The sequence below is a fragment of the Mesoplodon mirus genome (assembly GCF_964341445.2).
Source record: "Mesoplodon mirus genome assembly, chromosome: 1".
NCBI classification, from domain to species: domain Eukaryota; kingdom Metazoa; phylum Chordata; class Mammalia; order Artiodactyla; family Ziphiidae; genus Mesoplodon; species Mesoplodon mirus.
The window spans coordinates 34,817,821-34,837,644 of record NC_138976.1 but is presented as its reverse complement, the minus strand read 5'-3'; the positions used below and the strand labels follow the sequence as shown (position 1 = coordinate 34,837,644).

General features: G+C 48.0%; 1 protein-coding gene across 8 annotated transcripts in view; it reads left to right on the top strand.

The window, feature by feature from the left end:
• Positions 1-14,889, top strand: part of PTPN3 (protein tyrosine phosphatase non-receptor type 3) — a 110,065-nt gene extending 95,176 nt beyond the window's left edge. For all 8 annotated transcript variants that reach the window (XM_082627659.1, XM_082627655.1, XM_082627653.1 and 5 more), the window contains 5 exons: positions 1,949-2,095; positions 7,947-8,075; positions 8,985-9,130; positions 9,608-9,743; positions 11,390-14,889. In XM_082627659.1, the coding sequence (XP_082483785.1) occupies positions 1,949-2,095; positions 7,947-8,075; positions 8,985-9,130; positions 9,608-9,743; positions 11,390-11,467 (636 nt within the window). In that variant the 3' untranslated portion in view covers positions 11,468-14,889. The remainder of the gene's footprint in view (positions 1-1,948; positions 2,096-7,946; positions 8,076-8,984; positions 9,131-9,607; positions 9,744-11,389) is intronic.
• The last annotated feature ends 4,935 nt before the right edge of the window (positions 14,890-19,824 follow it).

Genomic DNA, 19,824 nt, shown 5'->3' with positions numbered 1-19,824 from the left:
TGAAAAGTCACAAAGCTAACGGAAGGTGAGACAAAAACTCAGATTCTCTGTCTCTGACTCCATCATCCATATGCCTTCTGTCCTCAACTGCAGACATTTAGGTGTTCTGTTGTTTTGGCCATTGGTATGTTTGTAACTTTCTGTGTTTTTCCCCCATGTCCTTACATCCTGCCTAAAAATAAGAAAAATAAAACCACCTCTGGGCATATAACCCAAAAATAAAAGGTAAAAGACTTCACACGTTGTGGGGAAAACATTCATTTCACTCTGAAAATGCGTCTTGGGCAACTTAGCCTCTCTGAACCTCAGTTTCTTTATCTAAACCAGGGGTCAGCACACTTCTTCTGTAGAGGGCCAGACAATAAGTATTTTGGTCTCTGCAAGCCAAGAGACAAAGTTGAGGATATTAATTAGGTACTTATATAGCCGTCTAAAATGCAACCATGTGAAAACACAAAAAAACACCTTAGGCTTGCAAAGTGGCAGTTAAATTTGGCCTTCAGCCCATAGCTTACCAACCTCTGATCTAAATGAACAGATGACTTTTCAAGTTCTCAGGTTATAGCATGATATCAAGAACTACCAGCAAGAATGGGTCTGATCAGTGATTCCACTTATTCAAAAGCATCTGTGGGATTCATTGACCCTCACTTCAACATTCCTGGTGTCCTGCAAGCAGAGCATCAGAAATGGTGGGGCTGCTAAGACCATGCAGTCCTGGGGTGGGGACTGGCTGAGACCAGGGCTGAGGAAGCCCTTAACCCAAGCACCAACCAAACCATGAGTTAGGCACCTCCATTTACCTTTCCCATCTAAGAATGAGTGAATCACAGTGCCACTCCAAAGCCCAGCCAGTTCTGAGTGTTCTTTCATAGAAAAGACTTAGTTTAGAAGTAAAAGGAGAGCAGGGTGGGAGAGGACACTGAGGACAGTTGAAAACATTTTGACATCCAGCATTAATCAACTCAGATGGTAACTATGTGAGGTGATGTGTTCATGAACTTGACTCTAGGAATCACTCACAGTGTATACATATGTCAAACCATCATGTTGTACACCTTAAATATATACCATTTTTATTTGTCAGTTATACCTCAGTAAAGCTGGGGCTGGGAGGGAGACTGATCAACTCAGTGGCACAAACATTGGCAGCCATGCAGAAAGCAAGTGGAACAACAGTTGGTGGCATAAGCCTGTATGGCTTATGCTTCAAAGAAAATAAATATTTTGATAGAAAACCCTGCATAGGGAAAGATGTGAGTGTGAGGATTGGCATGCGTTGCTGAAAATGCAGTTACCCAATATTGATTATATTTAGGATACAGCGGTGAAGGTCATTTAAACTCTTTTCCATCTCGTAGGTCCACTTCTGATTATCGCCTATTGACTATCATATAGTTTTATCTTAAATATCTAATGCTAGTATTATTGTTAAATACCTTTGAAGCTTTTTTTTTTTTTTTTTGGCTGCATGGCTTGTGGGATCTTAGTTCCCAGACCAGGGGTCGAACCTGCGCACCCTGCAGTGGAAGTGTGAAGTCTTAACCACTGAACCGCCAGGGAAGTCCCTTCGAAGCATTTTTTTTTGCGGTACGCGGGCCTCTCACTGCTGTGGCCTCTCCCGTTGCGGAGCACAGGCTCCGGATGCGCAGGTTCAGCGGCCATGGCTCACGGGCCCAGCCGCTCCGCGGCACGTGGGATCTTCCCAGACCGGGGCACGAACCCGTGTCCCCTGCATCGGCAGGCAGACTCTCAACCACTGCGCCATCAGGGAAGCCCTGAAGCATTCTTGAGAGTAGCTTTTTCTTTGATTATTCTTATTGGCCGAAAATTGATAGAGATGTTATTCTGGTGTGATGACAGTCACTAACTAAAAGAATGTAAGATCCAGTTCCCTGTCCACCTTGTGGCAGTAACAGATTCTAATGCCTTAACAATCTCTTGCCAGATGGAAGTTCCTGCTGCTAACCTTGTGAACAAGTACATTGCCGCTCAGGGACCCCTGCCACATACCTGTGCACAATTTTGGCAGGTAGTCTGGGATCAGAAGTTGTCACTCATCGTCATGTTGACCACTCTAACAGAGCGAGGGCGGGTAAGTGGCTTGATTTCCAATTCAGAAGTGTGCGTGTCACACTGTGCTCTGCAGAACGTGAATTTCAGAGCTGGAAAAGGTCTTAATGAAATGTCACCCGGTCCAGCCCCTATGTGACCCATAAATCTCCTGTACAAAGCTACTGATGGACACCTGCAGTGACTGGAAGCTCAGCACTCTTCCTGCCCACTCCCTGGCCTTTCCAAGCTAAGGAGTGATCAGACAGCCCCTCCCATTCCTGCCTCCTATCCATTATAACAAACAGGAAGGCTCTTCACCTTGCCTTACCTGTCCCAGAACCCCTGTTTTAGCTGTGGCCTTACCCACCCAGGACAAGTGCTGGTCCTGAGAAGCGCAATATGAGTGCCAGGTTCACAATGGCCATAAAAAGTAGAAGAAATTACCTCTGTCAACCTCTGCTTGTGTTGCAGCAAAACCTGATGCAAAAAAGAGGTAAGAAGGGAGAGTGATGGGCACCCTGCTGTGCTCAGCCTGACGTGCATTTTCCATAGGAACAGATCGCTGATTATATAACAGAAGTCAGTGTGCAAGGGATACTGTGTAGCATGAGTTCTCTAACTTCTGCCTGCATCTGGGTATCTTCATTATGAAACGTTTATCCAGAAACACATTCCAGAATCAAATATAAATTAATTTTGAACCACCTATTTTGAATGAATTTTGAATTTCAGAATGCCAAATTGAGCTGTGCTGAAAGTCAGAATACAGGATTAGAATGGATAGTATGTTTGAGGAGATCAGGCTACCCTCTCACCCAAAACAGCAAAATAAGTATTCCTACTATTTCTAGAGAGACCTGTGGATTGCAGAGGGCTTTCACACAGGTTGTCCCAGGCAGATGGCTCCCCACCTTGGCTAAAACACTTCCAGGGTCCATCCATGAGTATTCGGCTCTGATTTTTTTTAAAATCCCTCTTTACAACACGCTGAAATCCACATCACTTTGAACCACCACCCCACCTGCTTCTCTTACCTGGCAGACTCAGTAATAAGTTACCCTTCTCTTCTATGCAATGCCCTTCCAGATATGTGAAAATAATCCTCGACTTCCATTAAGGTGGTGGTCAGCAAAAATTGTCTGGTCTCTGTCTCAGTGGTGCTGTTAGCCAGTTTCCCCATTTTGTACTCAAGCATTTGACTCCTGAAACCTACATGCAGCACGCTGGTGGGGCTCTGGAGCCAGACGATCTGGGTTCAGAGCATGTTCTTCTTGAGCAAGTTATTTAACCTCTCTGACCCTCAGCTTCCCTGAATATAAACTGCAGATAGTAGTGCCACCTTGGAGGGTTTGTGAAGACTAAGACAATATATATGAAAAGCTTAGAGAGCTGCCTGTCGCAGGTGTCCAGCAAACATTAGCTATTGTGTGTCTGTGTGGCCATGATTATCATCCCTGGGAGGATGAGCCATCAGATCTGGCCTTTTGCGTGCACTTGGGCTCCTTGGGCTTTCCATCTGTCATTCTCTGTGCTGGCTCTCACTCTTAGCTTCTTGTCACTCACAGTCTCGATCAGAATCTCTTCTCTTCACATAAGTCACCATTTAAAAATGTAAAGGCCCTCAAGAAGCAGTAGAAAGCTCCTTCTAGAATACTGTGAGTCAGAGACGTTGAGGGCACTCTTCGGGGAGCAGTTGCTCATTCTCTCAGCTCTGCTTCCAGCCCTGGCCATCTCTCCGTCTCGCCTACCTGGTTACCGTGAGAACTCTCAGAAGCTTTGCTGAAATCACAAGGCAGCAGGTCTATGGCATCACCTGATCTCCTTGTCTGGAAATCTTGTTTTTGCCTATTTTTAATTTTTGTTTACGTTCTGTTTTTGTATGCATGTGTGATCTTCTAATCTTGTTTTGGAAAGGCAGTGAAATTACTGGGACCTTTTTTGAACTTAGGGAACTCCAGCTGGCTCACAGTCCTATCCTGTCCTCTCTCTTTTTCTGGAGCGCCTGCACTCATCTTGTTCCGTGGTGTCCTGGGTAAGAGGGCAGATGCTAGGGCCATGCTTCCTGAATTCAAATCCCTGCTCGGTTACTTCCTACCTGTGTGGCTTAGGAAACCTGCAGAACCTCTCCGTAAAACGGAATAATAATGACACTGATCGTCGATTTGTGGAGTAGCTGAATGAGTTAGTACAGGCAGCTTTCTTGGAACAGTGCTTGGCACACAGTAAGTATTATACAGATGCTAGCTTGCCGTAATAGTAGTTTGGGTACACCTTAATTGTTGCCGGGACTGTACTATCACTGTAGTATTATTTATTCTTCTTCTTCAAGTTGGCTCACCTTTTCTTGCTTTAAAAAATTTCCTTTGAAAGATATATCCTAAATGGAAGCCCAGTATCACTTGCCATATAAAGAAGGTATGTGTAAAAATGCAAAAACCACAAGACAATGTGTTTAAAGTCTAAATAAATTTTCTTGCCTTCCAGGCTGTGAACCCAAGACGTGCTTGCCCACAGGCTCATGTGCTGACTCCTAAAAAGAGAGTTAAAGTACTAGGGAGATAATGTTAAAGCTATCCTAGACTCCAACTGAGAAACTCTCTGCGGCATACATGGAAAAAACCACTTTCCCACCGTGTGGTTCTATGCCGTTTAATACAGACCCCATCTCCTCCTAGCCTCCTACCAAATCCCACACTTTGCAGGCCTTGATCTGGGCCGTTGTGGTATGTTATAGATGACAAGACATCGGACTTGTTGTCTCCAGAATCTCCCCATATGAAACTGTGCCCTGTTTGCCTGCCTGTTCTGTGACTTTGGAGAACCTGGATACTCCAGGTTTTCTCAGAAACTGTCCATGGAGGTGCTACTCTCCGAGCTCATGAGGTCTTTCAGTGGTGCTGCAACTCCTACGAGCCAACACCTGAACCCATGGGGCAGCCAGGAGCTCTGCTCACCTGTGTTGGGCTGCTCCTTCCCCTTCAAAGTTGGCTCGGCCCTTCCCAGCTGCAAGGTCATTGTTCTCCTTGGAGAAAAGAGAGCGCCAACAGGTGTGGTTAGTGACAGACACCTGCCCCGATGGCAGTCCCTTCCTCCCCTCATTCTGCCTGTTCCAGCTCAGGAGAAAAGGCCCTTTCTTCCATCCAGGAGGCCTCACTTCCACCGGCTGCCCTTGTAGGTCCTGCCCCTCCTGTTTCGTCCTGATTGGAGTCCGCTCTGAACCTGAGCTCCTCCAAGGTCTCCATGTAACCTGGTGGGTTGGTTGGTTTCCCAGCCCTTTCTTCCTAATGGAACCCCTTCCGGCTGGTTCCATCGGGTTAGAGATTCCCATCTCCCACAAGTCAGAGCATTCCCTTCGTAATCTCTGGCCCTGGGAACTTACCTCTGTTGTTTGTCAGTGGTTGGAAACCTGTTCTCAAATCCAGGCTACGCGTTTCCTCCCTCTCCTGTTACAAGCGCTCAGGTGACCTGAGCCCTTTATCCTGAGGTCCCTTATCTGGTCCTCGCCACCCCCTGAGTTCCTCCTGATTAGGAGTCAGTCACTCCAGGCCAGCAGCTCTGTCCCCTACTTGTTCTGAGAGATGAAGTTCTCGGCATGTCCCGTTTGCTTTCTCCCATATTCTGCATTTTGCGGAGTGAGCCTCCCCACAGGCGTATAGCTGGCAGGGTCCCCGTCGCCGCTCTGTGCTGTGCTCACGTCTGTAGGTTCTGGGAGCCTTGCCCAGAGGCCAGTGGTCAGTGGGGCGCTCCTGCCACAGAATAGCTTTCATTTCTCCCGCTTTTCATTCCGACCTAAAACGTTTTCCATTGTGTTCTCCCTTCAGGTCCATGTGTTTCCTCCAAGAGGAAATAGTCTTTCTATTGAAAGGGTCTTCTCCTTCCCCTCCCATCAAGAATGTTTCTTTGAGGGGAAAAATTATTTTTTACATCTATATACGCTCCATTTCCTTTATGTAGGATCTGACACAAGTGGATTCACTCTCTGAGCCTCAGTTTACTCTTATGCAAAACAGAGACCATGACGGTATCTACCTCATAAGATTGTTTGGAGACCCAGATAAAACAATGTCCATAAAAAGCACCATTTAGTGCTTAGCATATACTGATCAAAAGATAATAGGCATTAGGGAATCCCCTGGCAGTGCAGTGGTTAGGGCTCCGAGCTTCCACTGCAGGGGGTCTGGGTTCGATCCCTGGTCAGGGAACTAAGATCCTGCCAGCCGCACAGCATGGCCAAAACTGAGGTTCAGAGAAGCGAAGTACCTTGCCCAGGATCGCAAGTTAGTGGAACTTATCAACCAGGAGGGAAACCCAGGATGTGCACAAACTTCTTGTTCTGTCCCCTACACCCCCAGTGCTTAGAGGTCCAAGTAGACCTAAAATCTAAATTTGATCAAGGAGTAAAGAGAGTCCAATTCTGGTCAGATTCACTGGGAGTCTCTGGAAATAGAGGCGTTTGTGGCTCAGCCCTGCACGGGCTCGTCGCTTCAGAGCGAAGCTTGCCATCAGCTGCCCTGTGGGCAGGACTCTTGGGAGCCTGCAGCAGACAGCTACACCCCCACAGATGAGGAAGCAGATGCAGGCCTGCTGGGTGTTGGCTCTGCCTCGGCTTCTATGGACAGCAGTCCTTTGTGTCTTGGAGAAGCTGGGAAGCAGCCACTAACCAAAATACCCAGGTTTAAGGTTTACAAGTAAACTCTTAACGCCGCCTTTTCAGCAGCATGCTTTAATTTCACATATTCATTGTGATGTTTGAAAATACGAATAGAAAAGCTCTTTTAAATTACGTGCATCTTTTGGTTTATACCCCCTCTCAGCTGTAAGTAAATGTAATTTTTACCCAAGTTGATGTAGCTATAGGCTTGGAGAGAAAATTTTTTTTGAACGAGTCAGAATTTGACTTGATGGATCTGTGATGGGATAGGCAGCTTGGCCCTGAGCTTCGCTTCGAGGCCAGAGGCAGGAGTGAGACTGCTAGGGAACAGGTTTCAGGATTTGGAAGGGGGAAGAGAAAACGGGAGGGGCCGTGGGGAGCCATAGTAGCCCTGGACCTGGGGCAGCCCACTTAATCCTGCTCAGCCCGGGTTTCCTCCTCTGCTGTCTGGCGCGTGTCAGCTCCATAGGAGTCGTATACGAAAGCACTGGTGGGGCCTGCGGCAGCAGTGGTGATAACGGCCACCATCGCCGCTGACCTGCCCCCCCGCAGTGAGCCTGGCACTGCACACCATCCTCTCCAGCCTCTGTCACCATCTGGGAAGCAGGTGCTGGCCTGTCTTTCAGGTGAAGAATGTGAAAATCAGAGAGCTTAAGTAGTAGCAGGTTCAAGGTCATAGGGCTCACCGTGGAGGAGAAAATGATCGTAGCAGACGTCGGTCTGGCTCCCAGATGTGTGCTCTTAGCGGCTATGCCTTGAGGAGTTCCACCTCAAGGGGGTGAGGAGTGGACGCCGAAGGAGGGATGAGGTAGAAAGGGGTGTTGAGAGCAGAGAAGGGGCCACGGATGGGGGTGTCGGGTAGAGGTCGCTCCTAAGTGGAGGCCCCATGTCGGAGGCTCTCCTGTTTCTCCAGCAGTTGGACCCTGGTGATGAAGAAGAAAAATCTGTGTGCTCAAATTCCAGCTCCAGCTGGAGTGAGAGCTGTGGCCTGGCCCCTGGCGGGTTGACCTTCCCACCCCTCCCCAGCTCCCCAGAGGAGGAAGGGAGGTTCCCCGCCCACCCTCAGAAAACAAACACAGCACAAGAGTGGCCTCGCCTGCATCTCTCTTCTCCCAGCAGCTCTGAGTACCTGGTGCGAGTGAGAGGGCTCTGGCCAAACATCCATCCCGTCTGCCCAGTTAACCGCCACGAGGACCGCTGCACAGCCGAACCTAACCCCTACCCGCTGGTTCCCTTGCAGACCAAATGCCACCAGTACTGGCCCTATCCTCCCGAGGTCATGGAACACGGCAGCTTTCACATCCGCTGTCAGTCAGAGGACTGCACTATCGCTTATGTGTTCCGGGAAATGCTGGTCACGAACACCGAGGTGAGCATTGCATGGGCGGCGAGTGGTCCAGGAGAGGGCACGGGTTAGAGGCAGGTGCTGAATCAGCATCCACCGTGGACCCGGTTAGCGCCCTACTTCTAGGTCAGTCTGTGTTGTCACCTGGTGGGCATTTCAGTAGATGTACCGACAGCCTGGAAAAGAGCCAGCACCCATGTCCACAGCAGCATATTTCAGGTGGAAACAGGTGGAAACAGCCCAAGTGTCCACTGACAGATAAATGGATAAACAGAATGTGGTGTATTCATACAGTGGAATCCTAGTCCCCCTTTACAAAGAAGGAAGTTCTGACACATGCTACCGCATGGTTGAACCTCGAAGACATTATGCTGAGTGGAAGAAGCCAGACCCAAAAGGTCAAATACTGTGGGACTTCTCTTATGTGAGGTACCTGGAGAAGTCAGTTCGCAGAGACGGAAAGGAGGATGGTGGTTGCCAGGGCTGCATGGCTGGGGAGTGAAGTTAGTGTTGAACAGGCACAGTGTTTCAGTTTGGGGAGATGAAAAGGTTCTGGAAAGAATTGCACATAATGTTTAACATGGTAGACTTCTTGTTATGTGTATTTTGACCATAAAAAAAAAGAGCCAATGTGGGTGGCCCTAATCGTAAGTACTATAGGAGCAAACGGGAAGAGATCACTGTGGGCAGAAGTGGTGGAGGAGACATAGGGCAGGAGGTGGGCCCAGCGGAACCCTCGAGAGTGGGTGTTTGGGAGCGTATGGAAGGTGGGTGGGCAGGAGTTGGCAGTGGCCATGGCAGGGTGGTACCCAGTGGCAGAAGAGTGTCCTGAGACAGGAGCTCCCTGGCTGGAGGCCAGAGCAGGGCCAGGGTCCTCCTGTCCACCTGCCCACCATCCAGGTAACTCAGCCAGGCCACTCTGTCTCTTCGCAGACCGGAGAGGAGCACACCGTGACGCATCTCCAGTACGTGGCATGGCCAGACCACGGCGTTCCCGATGACTCCTCGGACTTTCTGGAATTTGTAAACTATGTGAGGTCCCTGAGAGTGGAAGGTGAACCCGTCCTAGTCCACTGCAGGTACTGTGGCTTGTTGGCTTTATTTTTTTTAATACTCATACTCCTTGGGAAAGGCCTGGAGAAAGTTGGCAGGCATCAAGCCCACCTAAATCCCACAAGACTAGATAATGCTTTTTACAAAGCTCTATTTGCTTTCTTTCTTCACAATGTCAAAAGATTTGGACAGGCTTGTGGTTGCAGCGCAGAACTGGAGAACGAACTCCCTCCCTCATCTTGCCCTCTGTTCCCAGCTGGCTGACCTCACAGTAGATGCGCATAAGATGGGGGGCGGAGTTTGCACGGAAAGGTGGGTTTCTCCCCGTTGGTTTTTAAGCCCCCAGTCTGTTCAAGAGCACACCTTGAGCGTGTGTTTTGTGTTCTTTGAAGGTCAGAGGAGGAAAGCTCCCTCTGAGTAAACGTGGGAACTGGCAAGGAGCTGAGCTGGGCTGTGCAGAAATGCTGTCTGAGCAAATCCCGTCTCTGCTCCTTTCCCCCCAGTGCTGGGATAGGTCGAACCGGTGTGTTGGTCACCATGGAAACATCCATGTGCCTGATCGAGAGGAACCTGCCCGTTTACCCACTGGATATTGTTCGGAAAATGCGAGACCAGCGTGCCATGATGGTGCAGACGTCAGTGAGTAGAAATCCAGTAATAAAAATACTAACGATGGCCAGGCCTGCACGAAGGGCTTTTGCAGGTCGAGAGACCAAGGCTCCAAGGGACCGAGTCACTTGCCCACGGTCACAGAGCTTGTCAGGGGCTGAGCAGTTCCAACACCCACCCCATCCGAGCTCTGCCCCTCGCTACCCTCCACTTCTGCTGCCTCGCGGTTTGTTTCCTGCCAGCCGCTTGGCCAGGGAGCAGCCCCGGTTGCACTCTGCATTGTCGAGCCACTGACCCGTCATGTGTCTGTCCATCAGAAGTAGGCAAGGTCACCTGAGGGTTTCACCCCACCCACCTGTTCCTGGGTGAGCCTTTTGGCTCAGCAGATGTCTCACATGGCCCTACTCTCTCCTCTTCTGGGCTCTCTCCCACGTCACGCCTGGGTACCTGGCACTGCACGTGTCCACAAGAGGAAATATTGTGGCTTCCCCCAGAGCTACAACAGGGGCAGTGGGGTGGCATGGAAAGTTCATGATTCACACTCCCCCACATACTGGGCAACCTTTGAATAGTGCCTTAGCCTTTCTCTAAGCCTCAGTTTCCCCATCTGCAAAATAAGGACTATCCCATATTCATTCATTCATCCGTTCAACAGATAATTGCACGAGCAGGAGAGACCTGAGCTTATATCTAGTAGAACTGGAGCACTTGACTATAAATCTCAGCAGCAGTGGGCGAAGTCCAAAGGGAGTCTAAGAACTCAGGGAGAGTATCAAAAGCTGACTTTGGAAAGTCAAGGCTTTCTGGAGGAATGGCCTCCAAGGCCATACCCCCCAATGGATGAGGAGAAGTTAGCAAAGAAGGGAGTGGGACTTGCCCTCAGCTCTGTGTCCTCACGGACTCATGGACCAAGCTCATAAGATTTCTCTAACGACGGTGAGCTCTTGTTTTAAATTCATGTGCACCCAGGAAACCTGGTTAAGAAAAAAAAAAAATCAGGTTCTCTGCCCTGTTTTGTGGTATGGAAGACCTCATTGCTAGTTAAAGAATGTTTAAAGTGCATCTTCTGGGCACATTTTCCTGGCTGGTGCAGCTCAGTCTGAATGCTTTCTTGTCACCCAGAACACATCAGTCAAATAAGTCTCTTAGGTGTTTGTTAATATAAAGAAGCTTACCCTGTAGAGCAGCTTTCGGTGGCTTTCCTTTGGAAGACAAAATCCAGACTCCTTATCTCTGTGCAAGGCCTTCTGCAGCCAGGTCCCAGCCCACCCGTGCCACCTTCCTACCAGCCCCGCTACCACCAGCTGTCCTGGGCTGGGAGCGTGAGCCCTGGCTATGCTCCTCTGAACGGACCACCCTTTCATTTCAACGTACACTGGTGTGTACATTGGAACGGCCACCCTGCAGCAACCTGTGTCCCTCCCTGACTCCCCGAGACTGCCGGTCCCTCCCTCTGCCGTGTTTCCATGCCACGGTGCCCAGCCCTCATCACGTAGTGAGCTCACAGGTAGGTGTGTCTTCTCCACACCATGTCCCTGATGTAGCCCAGGGCCTGGCTCGGCCAGAGCTGGAGCTCAGGGTGCTTATGAGTGAGGTGAAAGAATAACTGTGTCTGTGGTCTGAAGCAGCATTTGTGGAGCTGCTGGCCAGCTTGACAGCTTTCTGTTCCTTTCCAGAGCCAGTACAAGTTTGTGTGTGAAGCGATTCTTCGTGTTTATGAAGAGGGCTTAGTCCAAATGCTGGATCCCAGTTAAGATGACTGTGAAGACGTTCATTCCTCTTTCCCAAGGGCGTCCTCCTTCTCTCTGGAAGCAGCAAGAGGAATTTGTAGGCTGTGGGAAAGGAATGAGCATATTTGAACCCAGGCACTTTAAATTTCTATTAAAAGAAAAAGGTATCGTGTACATAGGAACTGTGTAGATAACGCATGCAGTTATAGCGTCATTTAGGCCTGCACCTCCTCCGGAGAGAAGTAAGCAGAAGGGGATCTCAGTTTGGGGCCTGTCCTAATGCCTCCCTCCTTCTCCGTCTCCATATTCCTGTAAACCATCCTTGGGCAATTGAGAGGGGACGCCAGCAGCCCTGTTGACCTCCCAGAAACGAGATGGTGTGGCTGTTCAGAGTTGCTTGGATGAGTTGTGTGTATATGTGTATAGGACTAAGGGCTGAGCTTTCCTTGTGTCTGGGTGGAGCTGGAACAGTCAGTGTTCACCTGCCCTGATGCTAATGAGAAACCCCATGAATGTACTGAACGGCAGGGGGTGGGGTGTCAGGCCGAGGGGCAAGCGGTGCCTTTTCTGCCCTCCCTTCCTTGGTCCCATCTCCCTGCCATTTCCAATATTCATGTTTCTGAGAATCGTGTCCAAATGCCCTGCCTTCTCCCTGCATTAGTGACCCTCCTCAGGTTCACACCAGTGCCTGAACCGGGCAGTGCAGGTTTCGAGTGAGTTTTCAGTTGAGACTCTGAGAACAAGGACTCCCAGTGTTGTCCCACATGTTCGTTTTTGGAGCAGGTGCCTCTTGCCTCTGCTTTCCTCTTGCTGTACACTCAGCACCCAGGACTGGAATCATCCACTACTGAATCTAAGACATGGATTGCTGCTACTTCAAGCTATTACACTTGAAACATTACAATTTTCCTGAGGGGAGATGGGATATCACCTAAATATTCAGAATCTTTGGCCCTTCTGAGAAAAGATATAGTCGTTGAGCCATGGGAAACCCAGCTTCTAGAGGGTTGCCTGTGGAGGTGTGTGTGTGTCTGTGTGTTGTGTGTGTTCCCACGGGTGAGTGTTTCTCGGGATTCCTAACTTGATTCAAATTACAGTTGAGTTTATATAAAGAATGAGTCTCTGTATAGAAGAACAAATGTGTGCATTCACTCTTAGTTACAATGGTCTTCGTTTCATTTCAAAGGAGAGGATCAGACTATCTGAATATAAACACAATTTGATGTTAATTTATTCTAAGTACACCATGATTTTGACTGTCCTAAAGAATTCTGCCTTTGTTAATACTATGTTAATTTTTTTTAAAATTTGTGACAGGATTGTAGCAAATTATTATTTAAGGAAAATAAATTACGTAAACATTCTAAAGTGGTATTTTGAAATAGTGGTTTTATGTATCCAGAAGAAACAGCTAAGTGTCCAATTTCTTAACGGGATTTATAGAAAAAGGATGGTTTCATGTTATAGTGCACTGAAATGAGGCCGTTTTGATGTTTAGCAAACTGGACTAGTTGAGTCGTTTCCTGGTCATAAACTGGGTAAAAACCTTTACTGTAGGGGCCAGGTTTCTAAAGGTTGTCTCCAGACCGAGCATATTTACCGCCTTCTTTACATCTTTTCCCCACCGATGTTTTACTGTTAAATGACCAGGGTGGAGGAAGGTGCTGTGCCTTGTCATGAGCCATACTGTGCAACAGGAGACACCGAAGCCCCATCCTTGTCAGCGTAATGCCAGGCTAGCAGAGTGTAGCAGCAGAGTTTGGAGCTAAGGGGTACAGGATTTGGTTTCTGATTCCACTCAACAGCTAGCCCTAGGCCTAGTCACTTATGAGCTTTACCTCCATTTTCTCATCTCTAAAATAGGAGAAATAAATAATACTGAGGACTTTGGGTTGAATATGAGGATTGAATAAGATGATGCTATTAAAACTTTCATCAGCTGGAATCTGACACTGCTCTGGATGAATTACTTTGAAAAGTTAATTTATCAGTGACTAGCCCCCAAATCCGTGAAACAGAAGTAGAATCAGCTGGGTTTTTGTAAGAGAAAATCGCTTTTCTTCTCAAGAGAACCAAGGGCACAAAGGAGTATCATACAAGTACTTCTGGACTCAGAACATTCGATCAGCCAGGCACCAAAAAAGAGGGAAAGCTGAAGTAAATTTAAATGCCATCAGGATATTGAGCAAATCATCGCCATTTGATAAAAAGGCATCCTCACCCTGTGTGTAAAAAGCTTGTGAAGTCTAAATGAGTTTGGAGATTTATTACGTTTTATTATTTTTTTAAGAAACAAATTTTCATATGGTTGAGGAAATGCTGCCATTATTTTACATCAATTTCCAAAAAGTTTACCGAAGGTTGCAACCAGCCTTTTTCTGCCACTGTGCAGACCAGTAGTTCAGACTCAGCAGATGTTACCAGGAACAAAATCCATGAAATCCTGGGGAAGAACAAGACAAGAGAGTTATCGAAAGGAATAAAATGTGCAAGTAGATACTACAGATGCTACCAATTAATTTGTGGAGTTCAAGATTCCTGCTTCATCACCTTATACACTTAAGCAATTATACCTAAGAAGCCCGTTTTAGCCCTAAGTGAAGAACGTCATCAAAATCAGGATAAACATTTTGCCTGGGAAACTGGGGTATGAATGGAGAAGACATTTACATGCTGTGTTCTGGCACTCTCGGAAGATATAATTAGACTCGTCGATGTGCAGACATAAAATGGGAGATCCTTCCTGGTGTCACTCCATAGAGCCTGCACTAGGTGTTTTGAGTTTCCAGAAAAAGAGATCCAACTCAGTTTGGTTGGGGGAGGAGCGGGGAGGGTTGGATCACAAACTTGGGCTGGTCTTTAGTTCCTACCACAGTAACTTACACTTCAGTTTGCTTTGAGATTAGCATAGATGCTGTTGCTGCAAAGTTGCTGGTTGATGTTTTTTGTTCCTCGTAGAAGTTATCATAGAACCGGAGGCAACGAAGAGACAGCGTCAATGGGAAAGGGTGGGCAGAGGCAGGACGTGGGTCTAGATTAGACTTAGACAAGATGTGTCGCCCTCAGCCCTCACTTTCCTTCTAAGTAAAAGGGGGAGTTTGGGCTCGAGGGGACAAGCTCTGGTTTTTTTCAACATCTGCCATTCTGGGAGTCTGTTCCAGAGAGTCAAGGTTAATCCTAAACCGAAACCTCCAGTAAGCTACTGGAGAGACACGTATCATGTTTCTGGAACTTGTCTCCAAGAGCTGGTCCCTCAGACCTTGGCAAAGACTCTGACCTCAGCCTGGGAAACCAAGCAGGGAGGGAGTCCGATGGCCGGGCTGCCCGGCATCTCTATAACTCACGTTCCGTCTGGAGCAACCAAGGGTTTTGTGTTGTCATGTAGTTTTGAAAAGTATCTTAATTGATTAGCAATATTTTGTCTGTAAATTTGGAGTGTTTTTCATTCTGACCTGTTCTTTCAGTGACTCTACTGAAAAACAATTTGATCAATATAAAAACATTCAAGCTATGCAACACTGTTATTGTGTGTTGACATTTTTATTCTGATGTCTTGATTTCTGGAAATGTTTTCTCATCTTGTTTGCTTTTTTTTTTAAGTAAATGTTAACTCTCTTGGAGGAGAGTGCTCTCTGCCATCTCCACCTTCCCTTGGTGAAGGATGACCATGGACAGCCTTGACCTTGTGTGGCAAGTTCTAGATCAGAATTAGATTCAGCTGTCATGACAACAGTAGCTTACACAAAGTAGAGGTTTCTTTACCCTCTCCCATGCAGGGCTGCCAGGTGGCTGCATGATCCCTAGCGTCTCAGGTTCCTTCTGACTTGTTACTTGGCCATTCCCAGTATGCAGCTTGTACATTGAGGTCCGTGATGGCAGCTCCAGTCGTGTTCACATTCTAGCAGGCAGAATGGAGGAGAGAGGAGGAGAAAAGCAAGACCCTTCCCTTAGGGCGTGTCATGTGAATGTTGTGCGTCTCATCAATCCGAACTTACAGGGCCATACCTACCACAAGGGAGTCTGGGAAAGATAGTTTTTATTCCAAGAAGCCATGTGCCTAACTAAAATTCAGGAGTTCTGGGAATTCCCTGGTGGTCCAGTGCTTAGGACTCGACGCTTTCACTGCCGAGGGCCTGGATTCGATCACTGGTTGGGGAACTAAGATCCCACAAGCTACATGGTGTGGTCAAAAAAAAAAAAAAAGAGCTCTAAAAAAATAAAATAAAAATTCAGGAGTTCTGTTTCTGAGAAACAAGGAAAGAATGGGTTTGAGGGACAATTAGTGGTCTCTGCCATTGCTCAACCCTTTGGTGTCACCTTTCTTGTCTCACGTTGTCCCTGAAGTAGACAACTCAAACCCAGCCAGGTATGGCATGGATGTAAAGCCAAAATCACATTTGAGTGATTTGTGGTCTTCTCCGTCAGCTCTGGGTGGCTTCTTGTGGTCTAATGACCTATAAACTCACTCAAGTTATTTTCTCCCAACATAGCCCATAAACAGTCGTGAAGTAGAAACAGGAAAACAGCCATTGAAAACTCATTCATAAGAAGAGAGAACATGAAACTGCTGCAAGGGGTTACCCACTGCAGGAATAATGAAGACGCCTCTGGCCTGCCATCAAGTCCCTTGGATGTTCACCTGACAGCCCAGTCCCACTCTGGGAGGGACTCCTTGTCCACTGACCTCCCTCGCCACATCCAAGGTGGGGCTACAGAGCTTTTGTAGCCCTGCTTACTCCTGGGGCAGTTTGGGGGGTGCCCAGGGTTGTGGTTTCTCTGCCAATAGAATTCCACCAAGTTCCCACAGCCGAAGATCTGGTCTAGACCGGTGTTCTGTGCTCTGGCTGTGCTTCTCAACTTGAAGGTAGCGACTTTGGGGCCACCTGACCAAGAAGTTTGGGTGGGAAGGCAACACCCACAGTCTGATCTTTGGAGCTACTGGTTTGCATTTTCTAGCAGAGAAGTCTTGAAAATGGCTTGCTGCCCCAGCCTGTCTCCTGCTAAGGCTGCCACTTCAAGGCCACTGCTCTTAATAGCTGCAGTTTGGAGAACAGAGGCTGTTGGCATTTTCTATGCTTCAAGATTTTAATCAATTTTGATTACAGGCTAGAGACAGTGCCTCCCTTGGTAAAGCAGGATTGCCTTCCATCTCTGCTGCAGTCTGTCTGGCTCTAGCCCCAGTTCATCTCACTTTTATATGACTTTGTGAAAAGCAACAAGGAGCAACATTCACACTTTTATCACTCTCCCACCATTTCCTCTATTGCCGTGACCTCTGTCAGCATGTGGTCCATCCAATTTCATCAAATGTTCAGCCATTATATAAAAGACAATATCTATTCTTGACATCCACTGCCTACCAATTCCACTAAGCCAGTACTATGTTTTAGATGTTATTTGCAGCATTCCATTATCAGTTATCAAGTTCTGAATCCAAAAGCCAAAGTAAAGGTGGTTGGAGCAGGGCCTCCCTGGTGGCGCAGTGGTTGAGAGTCCGCCTGCCGATGCAGGGGATGCGGGTTCGTGCCCCGGTCTGGGAGGATCCCATGTGCCGCGGAGCGGCTGGGCCCGTGAGCCATGGCCGCTGAGCCTGCGCGTCCGGAGCCTGTGCTCCGCAACGGGAGAGGCCACAACAGTGAGAGGCCCGCGTACGGGGGAAAAAAAAAAAAAAAAAAAAAAAAAAAAAAAGGTGGTTGGAGCAAAGTACAAGTTTATTTCTCACATAAACACAGGAGTCCAGAGCTGGTACAATGGCTCCATGATCATTGGGACCTACGCCCCTCCAATCTTCAACGTACACCTTCACCTCATAGTCCAGAATGGCTGATCCAGCTCCAGCCATCACATCCATGTTTCAGCCAGAAGAAAAGAGGAAAAGGGACCAAAAAAAAGAATGCCCCTTCCCTTTAAAGATAATTCCTGAAAGTTCCATAGACTACTTGATTAACACACAGTTAGCCAGAACTTGATCATAGGGGTGCATCTAGCTGCAAAGGGGTGAGGAAATGCAGTCTTTACTCTGGATGGCACTCTACCCAACCAAAATTCAGGAGTTTTATTATTGAAGAAAGGAACATGATTATTAGGGCATAATTAGCAGCCTCCCCTACAGATTCCTTGACTTCAGATCTACCGAGGGGCTGACATATGAGGAGTTCACACTGCTCAAGACCCAGCACACAAGGACAAGTGCAATTACGTCACGTAAGCAAAACTGACCCACCATCCTGAAGAACAGCACTGACAGCTCCTAACGTGGTCAGCACTCATCCATGACACACATGAATCATTTGAATAAGAATAGACTGATAACAAACTTAACCTCTTTTCTAGAGACTCCAGATCCCCACCATTCCCCAACCCCAAACTATACAGGTCATTCTTCTTCTATGGCCACCCTTGTATCCTTTGCTAGTTAGTCCCTATGCCTCTAAATTCCTCTCATGGTTGAGGAAGCCACCAGAATTTCTCCTTAGGCTACCCCAGGGCTTCCAACATCATTGTCCGAAACAGAGGAAGAGCCAGAAAAGAAGACTTGTTGGGACGCAGTGGCAGAGGTCTGGGGAGGAATGGTGGCAGTGAAGACAAGGTAGGTGGTCGTAGTCCAGACATATTTAAGAGGAAGGAGTATGGCTTGATAACTGGTGGGTGTACCAAGGGAGGAGCCAAGGATGGGGCCAGTTTCCAGGTTGGGCAACTGGATGGGTGTGGGAGCTGCAAACAAGGAGAACTAGGCGTGGGGAAGATGAAGGGATTGTTCTTTGGGTCAGAGGTCTAACATTAGAGACACATGTAAACCAGTCAGAGGAGTCTCACACAGCTATATCTGAACGTGAAAGTTTATTCTTAAAAATGGTGTAGACATTTCTGGGTCCTGAGCACTGCAAACAGCCACAGTAGATGTCTTCTGTGCCACTCTTGTTTGAATGTTAGTCCATTCAAATGATTTCTGTAATCAAATCCAGTTATTAAAATAGCCCATCTGGAGTGAATATGAAATTGTCATAGTCTCCTCAGGCTGCAGTAACAAAATACCATCGACTGGGTGGCTTAAACAGCAGACGTTTATTTCTCACAATTCTGGATCCCAGGAAGTCCAAGATCAAGGTGCCCGCAGATTCGGTTCCTGGTGAGAGTTCTCTCCCTGGCTTGCAAACAGCCGCCTTCTTGTGGTGTCCTCATGTGATAGAGTGAGCCCTGATGTCTCTTCTTTTTATAAGGGCACTAATCCCATCCTGGGGGCCCCTCATGACCTTATCTAAACCTAAATATCTTCCAAAGGTCCCATCTCCTGATACCATCACATTGGGGGTTAGAGCTTCAACATAGGAATTTGGGGGAGGACACAATTCAGTCCATAGCAGCGAATTCATATATTTGATCATAACTGTAACCAGAGGTCCAAGTTCTGAACTTCCCCACCCCTCCTCTGCCTGCCTGAACTCTCGGAGACCTCACTCTCCCCTAGAGCCCCACAAGCAAGACAGACCACAAGGGGGCAGCACACTGGGGCTAAGGAGAGATCCCCAACCTCGGTCTGAACGTCAGCCTCTGCTGGTCCGTGGTCTCAGCACAGGTGTTATGCATGATTTTCTTTACTAGTGTTCAGCATTACCCTGGCCCCCTCCAGCCTGAGGGAACAACGCTTCTCCTTCCTGAGAGGGTGGGGTAGTGGGATGGGGCAGGAGCAAGGGAATACCCTCTTTCAGCCCCCATCAGCAGTACCCACCCCAATGCATTTCCAGAGTTATGCATCACACCCCTCAGCCAGGTGGCTCCCGGGCAACCCCACATTTTTGGCATTTCTGTTCCTCCATTGATGATGATATGAACCATATTGTGCCCAGTTATGCCCAGCGGCAGTTGCAACCATGCTTCCTCGCACTGACCAAGGGAGCCATTCGGTCATCTCTCCTGCCCTGGAGCCCCAAAGAAAACCCCTCAGTGCTTGATGGGTTTTTGGCCTAGGCTGAAACACTCTACCCCACCTGGAACTCCATGCACTTCTCACTTGCACTTTGAGAAATGGGTCCCTCATTCCTGTTGTCTTTCAGAACTGCTCATTTACCACCCAGTGCCAAGCTTGAGGTTCTGACTGAACATTTTCTGAAAATAAGCCTCATGCCTCAGAGGCTTTAACTTCCATCCCATCATTTAATGCCAAGCAGACAATTGTGAATAAAGGGAGGAAAGGTCTCTCCCCTGCCCACTTCCTGCTACACACACACACACACACACACACACACACACACACATACACGGAATACCCCAGGCCCACTCCTGCTACACACACACACACACACACACACACACACACACACACACACACACACACACACACACACACACGGAATACCCCAGGCAGGAAGGGGAAGGGTGGT